This window comes from Geotrypetes seraphini, chromosome 1 (assembly GCF_902459505.1).
Source record: "Geotrypetes seraphini chromosome 1, aGeoSer1.1, whole genome shotgun sequence".
Taxonomy (NCBI): Eukaryota; Metazoa; Chordata; class Amphibia; order Gymnophiona; family Dermophiidae; genus Geotrypetes; species Geotrypetes seraphini.
In genome coordinates, this window is record NC_047084.1 from 539,313,877 (window position 1) to 539,332,412 (window position 18,536).

The 18,536-nt window shown below is 43.6% G+C and overlaps 1 protein-coding gene across 1 annotated transcript in view; it reads right to left on the reverse strand.

The window, feature by feature from the left end:
- LOC117352589 overlaps window positions 1–18,536 on the reverse strand; it is a 42,516-nt gene that overhangs the window by 9,496 nt on the left and 14,484 nt on the right. Inside the window, exons 3-5 of the mRNA XM_033929131.1 lie at window positions 11,133–11,174; window positions 4,801–4,914; window positions 813–905 (exon numbers count right to left, since the gene is read on the reverse strand). Of these exons, the coding sequence (XP_033785022.1) occupies window positions 813–905; window positions 4,801–4,914; window positions 11,133–11,174 (249 nt within the window). The remainder of the gene's footprint in view (window positions 1–812; window positions 906–4,800; window positions 4,915–11,132; window positions 11,175–18,536) is intronic.

The following is an 18,536-nucleotide window of genomic DNA, read 5'->3' on the forward strand; positions in this document are numbered from 1 at the left end:
AGAAAGATCTATGTTCAAGTATCAGATAGTTGGTGTATTAATAAGCAGACATTCAGGAGACCTCTCATAAGATGGGAAACCAAAGAATGAAGTAAAATTGGCTTACCATCCAGCTTATCATGGTGTACAAGCTGCAAGATGACTCACACACTGCATGCGGCCGGCTCACAATCTTTCCCCCCGATGTCAATTCTGGCATCGGAGATAAGGTTCCGGGCTAACCAGGCAGCAATTGGCTGGCCTGGAACCTCTCCGATGTCAGAATTGATGTTGGGAAGGCTTGTGGACTGACCACATGCGTGTGAATCGCTGCACGTGCCCTGGCCTGTCCCTGCGCAGAGTTGCTTCTGGGGGGGGGGGGGTGATGGAGTGTGTTGGCTCTGGCGAGGTGGCAAGGTCGGCTTCAGGGGTGGGGGTGATGCAGCGGGCAGGCAGACAGGGTGGGATCCCCGGCAGCGGAGGCTTCAGCGGGAGGCAGGCAGGGATCCTCAGCGAGAGGCAGGGAGGGATCCCTGGCAGCGGCCAGTCCGCGTACTCCCAACAGGTGGCCCTCATACCCCAAAGGGAACGCTTACCACGTGTTGAGAAACACTGAGTTAGAGAATAGGATATTATAAAAATGCTTGATCTTGTGATGTTGGGTGTGCCTACCTGATAGCCACCCGAGTCTGCAGACCATACAATAAATTTGTTTTTTCTACTACTTCACTGGAGAGTCATGCATTGTTCTTTTATAGCTAAATGTATTGCTAACAACTTTTACTTTATATTTGGTAGGACTCTGTGTCTTAATAAAGGTTCTTTATTGGTACCTTTTTCCTGAGCTTCTGTTTCTTTTGGCCACCTTTGCGCTTTGCTTGCCTGTTCTTGGTTCGTGGAGTTCCTGTCTTCTCTTTGTGTTTGCTCTATAAGAATAGCCTCACTGAATTAGACCAAAGGATCATTTTAACCTAATATCCTATTTCCAACACTGGCCAATCTAGGTCACAAGTACCTGGCAAAATCCCCAAAACAACTGAGTCGATGTTTACCTACCCTCAGGGATAAACAGTGACTTTCACCAGATCTAACTCAATAACAATTTATAGACTTTTTCTCCATGAATTTGTCTAAACCTTGTTTAAATCCAAGATGACTTTTCATAGGTAGGGATTGTGTGGTTTGAGTTATTGGAGTTGGGGATGTCATGATATGGTCCACTCTGAGAGCCCATTTGCAAAGTTTTGTGTTACTTCATACTGGTCATGGCAGTGGAAAGAAAGACACTGGGGGCCAAATTCTGTAAATGGCATCTAAATTGATAGGCACCTAGAAAAAAGGTGCCGGCCATGTGTCAATCATGCTTAGGTACCATTGACAGAATCTCACCTAACTGCGCCTATGAAAAAACTTAGGTGCCAGTAATGTAGGCCAAAGTTATACTGACCTACATTGCAGGTGCTGAAGTTCTTTAGAGATTCACGCCTAGTGTATCTGTCTCCACCCCCTAAACACACCCACTTAGGCGCTAGATACCTGCCTTTCATAGAATCGGGTAGGTGCCTATCAGCCAATTAAATTTTTTTTTCTTCAATTACAAGCTTGTTAAAGCTTATAATTGAATCTATTAATGTGGTTTGGATTAAAGTAGGCTCCTAACAGCGCCTAACTTTAGGCACCTCTTATAGAAACTGGACCTGTGGGGGGAGGGGGAAGACTGCAGAGATAGGGGAGGAAAAGAGAAAGAAAAGATGGAGAAGTTGAACTGAGGAAGAGATTAAAAAAACAAACAAACAAGAGGAGAGTGAGGAAAAGGAAGAATTGCTGACGAGGGCGGGAAATGGCAAAAGTGTAGAGAAGAAAGGAAGGAGAGTTTGGAGGAAGAAGTGAAGTTTGAAGGAGTTAGAGAGAAGTGGTGAAGAAGAAAATATGGAGGCGATGAGGAGTAAGGGTGTGAGAGCAGAAAAGAAGAGAATGAAAGATGAGATAAAGGGAAACAGAGTGAAAAAGGGAAAACAAAAAAATAAAACCTACAGCAAAAGGAGAAACATGTGACAACTGTGGGACAAATCTACAGGAATTGCAGAGAGAATAAAATGGACAACAGAAGAAAATCTAGAAACGAGGGGAGAGAAAGGGCCTGATTCTCTTTAGGACGCCAGTTTTGGTGGATGCCTAAGAGGCGGCTGCCGATCACATGCCAATAACGCATTGGCGTCTATACCGTTGAACAGACACCTTAAATGTTGACCAGCATTTTGCAGGCCTACATTTAAGGCATCTGTCTCACACTTACGGAGATGGGTAGAGATGCTTAAGCATGCCCAAGGCTACTTCTGGGCAAAACACACCCATGCCCCATCTTGGGCATGCTTAAGCATCCCTACGTGTCTCATGCTACAGATGCCTTCAATGTAGGCAATTGTCCTTGCTCAATTTTTTTTTTTAAACCTGTCTTCTAAATGGCTGCCAGAATTAGGCCCATGTTTCCAGAATCAGGCCCAAAATGTGGAAAAGGAAAAATTAATAAAGAGAGGTATGAGATATTTTAAAATCAGATAAGAGAATAAAAAAGAAACATAAAGGATTGAAAATATTTTGTTGTTCTACTGCAGATAGACCGAAACAGAGGCTTTTATGTGGTTTATGTATTCTCATGACTTTATAGCACATTTAATTGTTTGGTTCCTCTCAGTTTGATTTTTCTATCACTCCCAACAACCCTTATTCCCTGATTGTAATTCTGAGGAGGAGACCCCCCACTTTCTAGTTCCCAGTGTTTTGGGGGGAGGTGCAGGGTCATGGGTGTCAGGGTGGGGGGAGGTGCCCTCTCATTCCTTACCTCAGGCAGCATATCGCCTTAAGCAGCCCCTGTTCCCATGGTAAATCAAGGTGCAGTAAAAGATCACCTTTTACTGCACCTTAATAACTTTCCCCTCAGCTAGTTATCACTGACTATTTAAGAGCATGACTGGCTAAGTTATTGAATACCTGCCCTAATGCCCATTTCCCTTTCTATACTTAAAGAAAACAGACCTTCTAGCTCCAGCCACTCCTTTTCTCCTTCCCAATGGATTTTCTTATAATACAAAATAAAGCATTTATCATTGGATCACTAGGGCCCCATTTTACAAAGCTATTGTAGTGATTCCCAGCATGGCAACTGTGACAAAGCCCATAAGAACTGAATAGTCTGCATCACATTTGTTGTGCAGGAATTGCAATCATGGCTTTGTAAAAGAGGCCCTAGAATTCAGGGGTGTCAAATATCGGACCTCAAGGGCCACAATCCAGTCAGGTTTTCAGGATTTCCTCCATAAATATGCATGAGACATATTTGCATGCACTAGTGCTGCCCGATTCATGATTAGAATCGGTTTACTGATTCACTTCAGGTGAATTGATTCAAATTGATTTAAAACACCAAAAAATCGGTTTCCCGATTCGGACCCTCCCCCCTCGCCCCCTAAAGCAGGAGTGGCAGCACTGCTCTTGCTGGCCGGCCGCTGCTGCACCTGCTTTAGAGGGTGAGGAAGGAGGGTCAGTCGGGAAGTGCTGCTGTCGGCTTCCCCCCCTGGTGTCCCGTTCCCTCCCAGCGTCCGATTTCCCATCCTAGCGTCTGACTTCCCCCCTGGCTGCCTGCTTCTCACCTGGCTTCCCCGCATCGTTTAGCTTATAGGTGAAGCCTGCAGAGCAGATTGCGGTATTAGTGTCTTTGTGAACTGCTTCAAGGCTGTTTCCTCCGCTGCGATCCTGCCTCTGACGTCAGAGGAGGGGCGGGACCGCAGCAGAGGAAACAGCCTCGAAGCAGTTTGCCTTCCCGTGGGGGGGGAGGGGGGGATGCGCAGTCCTTCGGGGTGGGACAGGCCTTCAGGGGAACAGGCCTTGGGGATGGGACAGGCCTTCAAGGGGGGGTGCATACCTTCAAGAGGGGGAACAAGCCTTCAAGGGGGGGGTGCAGGCCTTCAAGGGAGGGTGCAGACCTTCAAGGGGGGGACAGGCCTTCAAGGAGGGGATAGGCCTTTAAGGGGGGGGACAAGCCTTTAAAGGGGGGACAAGCCTTCAAGGGGGGACAGGCCTTTAAGGGGGGACAACAGGCCTTTAAGGGGGGAGACAGGGATGAAAGGGTAGTTAAGAAAAGGTGGATCTGTGGATGGAGACAAAAAAAAAAAAGAAAGATGCCAGACCTCCAGGGGAGAGAAGGGAAATGGAAGGGAAGGACGGAGATGGCAGATGGATGGTTAGCACAGAGAAAGAAGAAAGAAGGAGACCCTGGCAAGCAAGTTATTGGAAGAAAAATCAGACCCTGGGACCAACAAGATTTGAATAATGATCAGGCAACAAAAGGTAGAAAAACTAATTTTATTTTCTGTTTTGTGATTACAATATGTCAGATTTGAAATGTGCATCCTGCCAGAGCTGGTGTTAGACCGCAAACGTGAGCTAGGATTTAACAGAGAGAGGAAGTCTTTTTTGTTTGTTTATTTTGTTTACACCACAGCGCCAGGGTGGTTAGGAGAAGGCAAAGAGGGTGAAGAAGGCTATAAAATAAACCCACCAGGATGTTTGAAAAAAACACCCAATTGGGCAGGTAAATCGAATCGAATCGAAAAACCAATTCAATAGGCTGAATCGAATCAAATCGAATCAAAATTTTTTTTCCTGAATCAGGCAACACTAGCATGCACTGTTTTCATTGCATGCTAATAGATCTCATGCATATTCATTAGGGAAATCCTGAAAACCTGACTGAATTGCAACCCTCGAGGACTGGCATTTGACACCCCTGCCCTAGATGAAGAAAAGCCAAAAGGTTCTTACACTTTTAAAAGCTTGGCAGTGGTTCTTAAAACTTTTCTTAGTATTTTTCCAAAGTTCTGAATCACTGCAAGGGGAGGTGGTGTTGAATATGCATTCCAATATTTTTTCTTTCTCCTAGAAAAAAGAATGTAAAATGTGACACTGGGTTAGTGTGAGGTAGGTTCCTTTGCATTAAGTGCAGAGTGCAATCTATGTCCCTTCCCCACCGATAATCCACTCATTTACTGTTGTAAATCCTCGCCCTTAAATTAGGCACAGGTCTGCCATTTTTCTATTACACTGTGCACAAATTCTAGGAACGCTCCTGACCCATCATGGCCATGTTCACTTTTCAGATCCACGCTTAAAAATCTACATGTGCATCTTTACAGAACAGTGACCAGAAAGATGCATGCGTAAATTCAAATTGTTGCCAATTAGTGCTAATAATTGATTGATAGCACCCAATTAGGGGTGTTAATTGGCATGCTATTCAATTGAATTGTGTGCACAAATTCGCTGCGTGCCCAAATTTGAGAACGCAATTATAAGCACCATATATAGAATTTGAGCGTAAATGTCAAGCCAGTATGTAACGGTTACCCCCAAATAGAGAATGACCCAGGGACAAATTTTTCTCTGTCCCCACAGGAACTTATTTTCCCATCTCGTCCCCGCGGGTTCTATACCTGTCCCTGCCCCATCCCTGCAAGCTCTGTCCTCATCTGCACAAGCCTCAAACACTGCGGTTAAGGCAGAGCTTACAGGAATGGAGCAGGGGTAGGGGCAGTGATAAAATTCACGGGGATGGGATGAGGAAATTGAGTTCCTGTGGGGACGGGAATAAATTTGTCCCCGTGTCTCTCTCTAACCCCCATTTTCTGCCTTACTTTCCAAGCCACGCCGGAGGAATCACCAGTCTCATTACAGTCCAGTTGTTCCTGAGGAAGGGGGTGTGCACCCCCGAAACGGAGTCCCGTTGGACGGATGATGTCACACATCGGCTGGCTGTTCTACAGTTTAAAGAAGCTAAGTACTTCCATTTATTGACTGGCTTGGTTCTGATTTGGACAGATTTGGACACTTTCCTTCCTTGTTTGGCCCCCCTGGCAAGGAGTAGAGACAAGAATTTCTTAACCTCATAGTGTGTTTTTTTGGTTTTTTTGATTTCTAGAATCTTTTTTCACACGTAGCACTTTTTGGGGGTGCACTTGATTTATTCTCACTTACAGGAAGAACCCGGGGATGTTTCACAGTTTACACTCTTTCTGAGTGTCAGCCGGTGACAGCCTTTCCCTGAGTGGGTGGCTGTGTTACTGAGGGTTCTCCTGTTTCACACTATGTGTAATTTGCTGATTAACTTAGATTGAGGTTTCTTCTTGTCTCTCCCCCTTGTCAGTTGGTTTTCTTGGGGTTGGGGAGGTTTTGCAGCAGTTATGTATTTTTCCTCCCTATACATTTTTGGGTTCTATTTTTGTGTTCTCTCTAACCCCCAACATGAGCTAATTTATGTGCTAATTTATGTGCTAACTGCTTGCCACACTTTAGTTAAAGGCCCCTAAGATACAGTACTGTACTTAGCTCTGGTAGTGAATAAGAATTGGTGAATAGTGTAATATTATCTATTTCTTCAAGGAGAGACTGAAGAGGATGGCTCCTCCCCACCACCACTTTCCCCCTAGATACTAGAGAAGAAGTAAGAAGATAGATCCTTAAAAAAGATGATCAAAGACAAAATAAACAGGTCAGTGTGGAGGTTGGTGAAAAGCCAGGAGATAGTTTGCCCAGCAATGACAGAGGAGAATATCTGTCTGCTGAAATGAAGCAGTATGCTAAAAATGACTTTGTTTTTCTTTTTTGAATCACTTTTTACTTTTGAACTAGCAGCTGATACATAGTTTTTGCTATGCTTACTTTTTCTCTTTATAACTTTTTTTTTTTGGGAGGGGGGAGTAGGAGAAACTACCATGTTCCCCCCAAAATAAGACAGTCTTATATTTAATTTTGGACCCAAAAAACCGCACTAGGGCTTATTTTGGGGGTAGGTCTTATTTTTTTTTAATGTACATGATCATTTCTCCCTCTCATTCACCCCAATTCTTCCTCTTTCCTTTCTCTCCCCCACAAGTGTAGCATCTTTCCTTCCCTCTCACCCATCCCCTTGTGCATTCCCTCTGCAGCATCTTTCTATCCCTCCCTTCCGTACAGCAACTTTCTATTTCTCCCTCTCTCCCTTCCATGGGCAAAAGAACGCTTTTTTGTTTGGGGGAAGCCCAAAAGCTCCACCCTAGACGCACCCCAGACCTGCCCAAGCTCCTCCCAAGACATTACCCCCATAATAATAGTACTAATTGTAAACACCATTTCTTCCATTCATTTTTCATATAATCTTATAATACACAATGGTAACCACGAAATTAAACTACACAAAATGCACTCTTTTTCCCCACCACTGCACAGCATTTCTTTCTCTCTCCTCCACCCCCATGTGCAACGTCTTCCTCTTTCTCATTGTTCACCATGTCTCGCTCTCTCATTCCCTCCCTTGCTGCAAAGGGAGTGGGGAAAGAGAGAGAGGGAGAGAGGGATCCAGGGTGCCTCTCTCCCACCCCCTCTACTGCCACATCCAATATTTCTCTATCTATTATCCTCCGGACTGTGTACAGCATCTTTTGCCCCTGCCCACCAGCCCCAAGTTCAACATTTCTGCTTCTTTCACCCTTCTCCAGCTCCATGCCACATCTCTTCCTCCATTCCCTCCACCATTATGTCCAACATTCCTCCCTCTTGCATCCATTTCCATCTCTCCCACTGTTTCCTCTCCACCATCATATCCAACATTTCTCCCTCTTATCTCTCTCTACCTCACTCCTCTCCCATCACCATGTCCAATAATTCTCCTCTTTCTTCCTTTCCCCATATACACCATCTCTTTCCCTCTCACTCACACCCATGCTTAACAATTCTCCCTTTCTATTTCCTCCCCCACCTCAGCATCTCTTTCACCATCCTTCCATTCTATGTCCCAAGTTCATGCCCCCTCCCTCCCTTCTGTATTCCAAATTAGTGCTCCCTCGCTCCTTTCCAGCCTGTCCCAAGTTTGTGTCCCCTCTCTCGCTTCTGTGTCCTAACACATCCCCTCTATCCATTCTGTGTTCCAAATTCATGCCCCTTCCCTCATTTGTCCCAAGTTCATGCTTCCTTTCTTCCTTCCTTGTCTCAATGTGCCCCTCCCTCCTGTGTCCCAACATGCCCCTCTCCCTCCTGTGACCCAATGTAACATAGTAACATAGTAAATGATGGCAGATAAAATGTGCCTCTCTTCCTCCCTCACTTCTGTGTCCCAAGTTCATGTCCCCTCCCAAGAGTGTGTACCTGTGTTCTGGCTGGCTCTAAAACATCCAAGTAGGTCTTCTCCTCCTTCTTTCCAGCTGCTCTTCTTTCTTCACAAAGCCACAGGCAACAGCAGCAGAGTATGGCCAGAGGTCCTGGTGTGCTCCTAAGTATGACATCTCTCATCTCTCATGGTCCCCAGTCCATATCCCCTCCATCTTTCCCTAGCCATGTCTTCTCTTCCTTCTCTGCTTTCCCCAAGTTGTCTATCTCTCCTTCCCCCTTCTGTCCCCTTCCCTGAATCTCTTTCCCTTTCACCATCTTGCCCCCCCACCAATTCTTTCTCCCTCTTCCCATTTTACCCCCTCCACATCCATTTCTCCCTTTCCCCATCTTCCCTCATGTCCATCTCTCCCTCTTACTCCCTCTGTCCTTCTCCAAATCCATTTTTATTGTCTCTCTTCTGTTCCTCCCTGTCCTCCTTTTACTCCCTCTGCCATCCTCAAATCCATCTCTCTCTGTCCCTCACACATCTGACATCATTCCCTCCCTTACTCCATTTCTCACATCTCTCCCTCCTTCCCTCATCTGAGCCCAATATCTCTCCCTTCCCCATGTCCCATATGCTTTTCTCTATATATAGCTACTTACCAGCATACTTGCTGGTCGGCACTCTCAAACACACCCCTCCACCTGCATCTACTCATCCCCTCCCTCTCCTCCTCCCTGCCGCCCGCCTGCTCACCCGCCCGCCGTGTTTAACTTCTTAGAAAAGCACTGCGCTACCTTGCTGCTGGTTCGGCGTCTTCTCTCCACTGCTGGCCACAGGATTGTTTTGTCATCTGGCAGTAAGGGGTTAGTACCCATCAGGCCCCAGCATTTTTTGCTTTTCATCAGAAACTCCAGGAATAAATACACATACTATCCATGGAACTCAGGTTATATAAAGGTACATAACATAACATTGTGCTTATAGACCGCGTACCAGAAGTTCAACGCGGTTAACAAAAAATTAATAATAAAATAACATTAAAAATGCCTAGAATTATTTGGCCAAATACTTTGAGAAAAGATAGGTTTTCAACAGGGTTCTAAAGTGTTTGTAAGAACAGGCTCTACATAACAGCGGTCAAAATTTTTTGTCGTATGAAGCTGCTTGAAATGCTAATGTATGATTCAAGTATTTCTTACTTTTACAACCTTGAAATGATGTAAAAATAAACAGGGCATGAGATCTTCTACTGTATTTGTAAGATGCTATAAGAAATCTATCAGTCATATAGATATGAGCAGTGTCATTCACAACCTTATAGCAAAGACAACCCAACTTAAACAGTGCATGAGCCTCCATCGGGAGCCAGTGTAACTTGCGATAGAATGGTGTCACATCATCATACTTCTTCAAACTATAGATCAGTCTTACTACCGTATTCTGAATTAATCTAAGTCTAGCCATCTCTTAGTACATGTTAAATAAACTATATTACAGTAATCAAGAAGACTCAATAGCAATGATTGAACTAGAAGTTTGAAAGCAGAAAACTCAAAATATGGTTTTATGGTCCGGAGCTTCCATAAAGTATAATAACCCTTTTGTACCACGGAATCCACCTGTTTTTTCATAGTCAAATATTGGTCAATAACGACTCCCAATATTTTAATTGTTGGGTGGATAGTGTATAATGTTGAGTCTATAGTAATTGATGGTTCATGGAATTTTTTGTGTGGTGATGCCACAAAAAACTTGTTTTTTTTGTGATTTAATTTAAGCTTGAATTCCTGCTTCCATGAATCCATCAGTTTTAATACAGACAAGGGATAATAATCGTGATGTCATCAGCGTAACTAAACAATTTTATATCCAGATTACTCAAATGGTGACCAAAAGAAGAAAGATACACATTAAATAATGTGGGTGAGAGCGGGAAGCCCTGAGGGACTCCACGAGGGTTTTTCCAGACCACAGAAAGCTGACTGTTGCACTTAACTTGGTAAAGTCTGAATTCAAGAAACCTTTTAAACACATTGCCTTGTAATCCCAAAGTAGAACAAATACTAAGCTCTGCAATCTCTCTTGGCAAAAGCCAGAATGATGCTTGGGGGCAGAGGGTGAAGAATGACCAGCAGGAAGAAGGAGATGATAATTCTCTGCATAAATGTGGGTGTCTAGGATTACAGAATTACAATTTTGGTGTGTTTGCAATGATGTGCTATGGCTGCTGTTGTAGGATGTGGCCAATAGGTGGTTCCTGAATCCTTCCACAATGAAGCTGCCTTAGCTCAACCAACCTTACCCTGCGCACCTCACAAAGAAACTGATGACCTGCAGCAACAGCAATCATCCTCCCTTCCCTGGGGTCCAAGGGCATCATATCCATGATGACCACCTCATTGGCCTTAACACAGTATACTGTAAGAGGGGAGTTACTCGCATCAGTGTGGGATATTGTTAAAATGTTATTTTACCCTTCACCCCCCACTTTTTAGTGACTAGATCTCATTGTACAAAATGTAGCTCCTGAAAAAGAAGACAGATTGAGCCAGTCTGGGTTTTTCTTCTATTGCTTTTAATAGAACCCACCCCCAAATGGCTCAATCTGTCCTATATATATATATATATATATATATATATATATATATATATATATATATATATATATATACATATAATGGGAGCCATATGGTAACCCTAATAAAATAGAACTTGTGCTAAAATAGTACAAGTTAGTGTAAAATAACACATTTTGCTAGTACCTCATATTGCTAACTATATCTCAAAACTGGGCATTCTATTCTGCAGCACAGATTATTACAGCCAAGCCACAGGTTATGCTTTCTTATTACTGTATAATGGAATTTTATAAAATGAATATATCTTGTTTCATCTTGTTTTAGTTTCTGCAAAGAAGCTACATAATTTTATCAGACAATCTAATATCTAAACTGAGAAAAACAGTTACTATGATATCAACTTACTATGATGCATAGCTACAAACAAAAATTTAAAAAGTTTCACCCACCTCTGGACAGCTGTGAAATTTAACTTTGTCATAGTCTTTCACCTATAAGAAAGTCATAAGAATCCAATCAATCAACACACAAGAAATCATTTGTAAGGATATCTGCTTGTTTTTAATTTTTGCTGGTCATTTTGTTGCCATGTACCTTGGATTCTGAATTCTGTGCCACAATTTCATTTCATTTTTACATTTATAGATTGTGCTTTGCAAGAAAAAGCCCCAAAGTGATTCACAGCAATACCAACCTTAAAATAAAGTAAGATGAGGGAGGAAGTGATATCATCAATAGGGCCAGCTCAAGGGACTGTGGCACCCTGAGCCAACTTTTGTATCGACGCTGCTCTTTGCAAGGCAGTATGTAGGTCTTGCGGTCAGAGGGTCGGTGGGGGTTCAGCTGCATGGCGGGGGCAGGGAGCAGGGGAAATGCTGCTGCCGGCAAATCCAGGGACTAGTGCTTATTTTTGGGGTAGGACTTATATTAAGACTTATCCTGAAAATCATGCTAGGGTATATTTTCAGGGTAGGTCTTATTGGGGGGAAACACGGTAATAATGGTGATTTTTTTAGTTAAAAAAAAAATAAAATAAAAACCCCTGTGATCTTGTATCTCTCAAGTCTACTCTTCCTGATGGCCAAGGGGAGGTTCTGTTTTAGAGCACTGATAAAGGGTACCAAATTCTCAGTCCTGCATCTATTCCTCTAGAAGTCTGAAAGTAGGCTGGTCTGGGATTTTGGCACTCTTTATCATCTGCGCCCTAGACCAGGGCCTCACCTGGTCCATAGGTTGATCTGGCCCTGGATTAAAAAACAACAACAAACATTTGTGCTAATCTGGCAGGACATTAAAGCAGCTGTTGAGGACATAAAACAGGAGATCAGTTTCCTTAAGTAACAGCAAATGGAGGTAGAGCAGAGAGTGATGCCTTGTGAAGAGCATTTGGAGGAGATAGGAGCATACGGAGACTCTCACGTCAAAGATATAACATTGCTATGGGAAAAGACCAAGGATTTAGAAAATCATTCAAGATGCCAGAATGTCAGAATGTTGGGGGGAGCCCAAAGATGTGACTTTCCAAAATTGTGTTGGGACAGTTGAGGAATTTTTTCAATATATTTGCTCACTGGAGGACTCAGGTGAGGGAGCACTTAATCTACCAATCTACAGATTGGTAGAGCACATAGAGCTTTTGGTGATCACAAGGATCAGCATTTGAGAAGCATAATTGTTTGCATGAGTGTTTAAGGAGTGAATTTTGGCCCTCTCTTGGGCAAAGGGACCTATTAAATGGAAGGGGCTACAAGATCGATTGAACTTTACCTGAATTTATCTCCTGTGACCTTGCAAAAGCAACAGGTGTTCCATGGGATAGCCACCTTCTTGTGAGAAGAGAAGATACAATACAAATGGTGGTTCCCTACTGGGTTGATCTTCACGAACCATGGCATCTCCTATAAAGCCTTCTGCCAGAGGATGCCTGGGCAATTTTAAAGTCCCTGATGGTCCAAAATTTGCCAGCAGAACTATTATAAGCATCAACAGGACCTTCTCAACCACGATCTTCAACTTCAGAGTCCAGGTGGATAATGAGTGTTTACTTTCCATATTATTGGAAGGCCTCCCACAGAGTAGAGAGCCTTGAGTGAGCAACTCTTCTACTGTGTGAGCAAGTGGTTTCATCTTGCACTTTAGAATTTACCACTCCATGTTAAGCTTTGTTGTTTTGTGGCTAGACTTCCTGTAGCATCGGTTTTATTTTTACAGGTATTCACATCAGATAATGTTATTCTTTATTATGTATTTGTGCTGTTCAGAATATTATTTCTAGAGGGAGAGATATTGTTTCTTTTTATTTATCTGGGTTGATATTTACTACCTCCTGGCTTTTTCAATCACTATTTGTGGTTTTAACTAAGGCAGAGAGGGGGGAGCCCAGCAGTCCGCTTATGCGGTGACCCTTAAGTCATAGACCAGTGCCCTAACTGAGACTAGCCTTACCTGCGTATGTTCTGGTTCAGCAGGAACTTGTCTAACTTTGTCTGGAATCCCTGAAGGGTGTTTTCCCCTATAACAGCCTCCGGAAGGGCATTCCAGTTTTCTACCACTCTCTGGATGAAGAAGAACTTCCTTACGTTTGTACATAATCTATCCCTTTTTAACTTTAGAGAGTGTCCTCTTGTTCTCTCTACCTTGGAGAGGGTGAACAACCTGTCTCTATCTACTAAATCTATTCCCTTCATTATCTTGAATGTTTCGATCATGTCCCCTCTCAGTCTTCTCTTTTCATAGAAGAAGAGGCTCAGTTTCTCTAACCTCTCACTGTACGGCAACTCCTCCAGCCCCTTAACCATTTTAGTCGCTCTTCTCTGGACCCTTTCAAGTAGTACTGTGTCCTTCTTCAAGTACGGTGACTAGTGCTGGACGCAGTATTCCAGGTGAGGGCGTACCATGGCCCGGTACAGCGGCATGATAACCTTCTCTAATTTGTTCGTGATCCCCTTCTTAATCATTCCTATCATTCTGTTCACCCTATTCGCCACCGCCGTGCATTGCGCGGACGGCTTCATTGACTTGTCGACCAGTACTTCCAAGTCTCTTTCGTGAGGGGGCTCTCCAAGTACTGCACTGGACATCATGTATTCGTGTATAAGATTTTTGTTACTGACATGCATCACCTTACACTTATCCACATTAAACCTCATTTGCCATGTCGCGGCCCATTTCTCGAGCATGTTTATGTCACATTGCAGGTCTTCGCAATCCTCCTGCATCTTCACTACTCTGAATAACTTCGTATCATCTGCAAATTTAATCACCTTACTCGTCATACCAATTTCCAGGTCATTTATAAATATGTTGAAGAGCACAGGTCTAAACACCGAAACCTGCGGCACTCCACTCATGACGCTTTTCCAGTCCGAGCATTGTCCATTTACCCCCACTCTCTGTTTCCTATCAGCCAGCCAGTTTTTAATCCATGTGAGTATTTCACCCTTGATTCCATGCTTGCAATTTTTCAAAGTAGTCATTCATGCAGAACCTTTTCGAACGCCTTCTGAAAATCCAGATATACAATGTCGATTGGGTCATCCTTGTCTATCTGCCTGTTTACTCCCTCAAAGAAGTGCAGCAAGTTTGTCAAGCAAGATCTTCCTTTGTTGAAGCCGTGCTGGCTGATCCTCATCAGATTGTATCCATCAAGGTAGAAACATAGAAACATAGAAAGATGACGGCAGAAAAGGGCTATAGCCCATCAAGTCTGCCCACTTTACTGACCCACCCCAATAAGTCTGAATGCTAATGACCTAGTTCCTTAACTCGACCTTCGTAGGGATCCCACGTAGATGTCCCATTTATTCTTGAAATCAAGCACGCTGGTGGCCTCAACCACCTTCACTGGAAGCTTGTTCCAGTGATCCACCACTCTTTCCGTGAAGAAATACTTCCTGGTGTCACTACTAAATTTCCCCCCTCTAAGTTTAAGCAGATGATCAATGATGCAGTCCTTTATCAGCACCTCTACCATCTTTCCCGGTCTGTAGTTTCCTGGATCTCCCCTCAAAACTTTCTTGAAGATTGTCGTAACATTCGCCACTTTCCGGTCTTATGGAATCCTTCATGATTTGATTAACAGATTGGCTATTAGTTGAAGCAATTCAGCTATAGCTCTTTTAAGTTCCTTGATGACCCTCGGATGAATGCCATCCCGTCCTGGGGATTTATCATTTTTAAGCCTATCAATCTGCCTGCATACCTGTTCTAGACTGACCATCAACCCTGTCAATTTTCCATCTTCGTTTCCTGCATATAGCCTGTCGGCCTCTGGTATATTGGACTGCTCACCTGTAAGATGTGACTTTAAGTTTGATATTTACGCTTTAACGTAGATAAATGCAAGGTCATGCACATAGGGAAAAAGAACCCGTTGTTCGAGTATAAAATGGGGGGGAGATTGCTGGAAGACACCGGACTTGAGAGAGACTTGGGTGGTGTGCTAGTGGATCCATCCATGAAACCATCCGCACAGTGTGCAGCAGCCTCGAAGAAAGCCAACAGGATGCTGGGCATCATCAAGAGGGGCATATCAATCAGGACGCGGGAAGTTATCATGCCGCTGTATCGAGCGATGGTGCGCCCACATCTGGAATACTGCGTTCAATATTGGTCGCCGCACCTCAAGAAGGACATGGCAGTTCTTGAGAGAGTCCAAAGGAGGGCAACGAAACTGGTAAGAGGGCTGGAAAACTTCCCATATGCTGAGAGGCTGGATAAACTGGGGCTCTTCTCTCTGGAAAAAAGGAGGCTCAGGGGGGATATGATAGAGACCTTCAAAATACTTAGGGGCATAGAGAGGGTGGACAGGGACAGGTTCTTCAGACTAAAAGGGACGACAGGTACAAGGGGGCACTCAGAGAAACTGAAGGGAGATAGGTTCAAATCAAATGCAAGGAAGTTTTTCTTCACCCAAAGGGTCGTGGACAAATGGAAAGCGCTCCCGGAGGAAGTGATCCGGCAGAGTACAGTACAGGGATTCAAACAGGGATTGGACAGATTCCTGAGGGAAAAGGGGATCGTGGGGTACTGAGGGAGGTGCTGGGGTGTTGCATAAGTATAGACAGCTCACCAGGTCGTGCAGGTGCAAGGCCGGAGGATTAGGACATTGATGGGAAGATAGGACTTCGATGAGAAACCTAGGGGGCAAGGGGGCCCCTTCTGGTGATTAAGGCAGGTCATGACCTGTTGGGCCGCCGCGGGGGCGGACTGCTGGGCGGGATGGACCTCTGGTCTGACCCGGCAGAGGCACTACTTATGTTCTTATGTTCTTATACTAATAGTAGGGAAGGCTGGGTGTTCCGGAAGCTTGACATTCTCTTGCTAGACAGGGATGTTACAGCAAATATGATTACAGAACTTACTCAGTATATTGCTCTTAATCATACTGGAGAGGTATCTGTTTCTGTGGTATGGGAGGGGTTTAAATCAGTCATGAGGTGGGTTTTAATTAAATGGGGTGCTATCAGGAAAAAAGAGAGGATACAGAAAGATCAATCTCTTATTGGGAGGATAGACGTGGAGGCTCACTATTAGTGGTCTGGGAAGAGAGGAGATAGGAAACATAGAAACATAGAAAAATGACAGCAGAAAAGGGCCATAGCCCATCTAGTCTGCCCACACTAAAGATCCCCTTCCCTAAATTTATTATCTCATCAAGTCTGCCTATTCTGATGACTCTCCCCTCACTGTTACCCTCTTAGAGATCCCACATGCGCATCCCATTTATTCTTAAAATCTGGCACGCTGCTGGCCTTGACCACCTGCACAGGAAGTCTATTCCAATGATCAACCACTCTTTCGGTGAAGAAATACTTCCTGAAGTCGCCATGAAATTTCCCGCCCCTGATTTTTAGCAGATGCCCCCTTGTGGCCGAGGGTCCTTTAAGAAAGAAAATATCATCTTCCTCCTTGATACGACTGGTGATATACTTAAACGTCTCAATCATGTCTCCCCTCTCCCTACGTTCCTCGAGAGAGTACAGCCACAATTTATTCAGCCTCTCTTCGTATGAGAGATCCTTGAGCCCTGAGATCATCCTGGTGGCCATACGTTGAATCGACTCGACTCTCAATACATCTTTTCGGTAGTGTGGCCTCCAGAATTGCACACAGTACTCCAGATGAGGTCTCACCATGGTTCTGTACAATGGCATAATGACCTTGGGCTTCCGGCTGACGAAACTTCTACGGATACATCCCAATATTTGTCTAGCCTTGGATGAAGCCTTCTCCACTTGATTGGCAGCTTTCAGGTCTTCACTAATGATTACTCCTAAATCGCGCTCTGCTGTGGTCCTAGCTAAGGTCTCACCATTTAGGGTGTAATTCCTGCACGGATTTCTGCTGCCAAGGTGCATGACAACTTGAGATCGGAATTGCACAATTTGCAATTAGCCAATATAGAGTTTAAGCTGCTGAAATTGCAACAACATTTTTATGAGCACAGTGATAAATCGGAGCACTTATTGGCTAAGCAGTTGAGAAAGCGTCAGGTTCAAGATCAGACTCTGAAAATAAGCGATGGGAAGGAGGATTTAGTATATAAAGAGCAGCAGATTCAGGATTGCTTTCTGGACTTCTGTAAGCATTTATATGCGGCTGATGGATCTATTTCAGATGTAGCTATAGATCAATATTTTCAGGAGGTAGAAAATGCTGCTCTTTGGCAACCTCTTGATTGTGATATATCCCCTAGTGAGATATTACAGGTTATCAAACATTTACCAGTGGATAAATTGCCTGATTTGGGTTGGGTTTCAAATGCTTTTTATAAGCATTTTTATTCACATCTAGGGCTCCTTTTACTAAGGTGTGCTAGCAGTTTTAGCGTGCGCTAGCTGAAAAATTACTACCTGCTTAAAAGGAGGCGGTAGCGGCTAGCACGCAGGGCATTTTAGCACGCGCTATTCCATGCGTTAAGGCCCTAACGCACCTTTGTAGAAGGAGCCCCTAGAGTCTTTAATGACAGATTATTTTAATGGGTTATGAACAAGGGGTTCAATCAATCCTTAGAGTAACATAGCTGGGTTAGAGAGGCCCAGAGAAGAAGAAGGAAGAGGTGATTCCTGTATGCACCTTGATTACAAACCCTAGATACTCTTCTTACCATCCCATATCACATTATCATTATTATAAAAAAGACTTATATAATGATATGTGGTATTATGAATGTTATTGTTTTAATTATGGATGTACTGTTGTAATCCACTTTGTATAAAGGCGAAATATAAATAAGAAATCATTTAGGAAGAAAGATATACCTGACTCCTCAAGGAGCAGTTAACAAAAATAATATAGAGCTAAATAGGAGATTCAATTTGAACCTCCTCTATATGTTTGTCGTCGGGAAAGTTGTGAGATGAGATGGTTCAAAGAAAACATATCTCAGGGACTGATACCTCACTATACACTTACAAGGATATCTCAAATAAAAAGAACCACCAATCTGTTAACCCCAGGTTTCAAAAGCAAAAACTGTCATCTTCGCCTTTGTGTATTCCGCGATACACCTGGGAAAATTTGAATTCTAAAATCCCAAAACAGTTTATGTCTATTTTTGAAACACATCTTTAGAATCCACATCTTGTCTGGTGTTAGAGCCACAGTAGCTACCAAAGTTGAATGTTTAGCTAAGTCTTTATCAGATGATTCTAGAACTGCTGAAATATCTTGAGGCATAAGATCCTGATTATCCTTGTAAAGGTTTTGTTGGTAAATAAAATGCTTGTAATATTGGAGGTATCGTTTGTTCAGGAATACCCAAATTTTCCATAAAATATCTTTTAAACATATCCCTAAGTGTTATAGAAAACACCTGATGGAAATTGAGGAACCGAGCAATATTTTCTAAT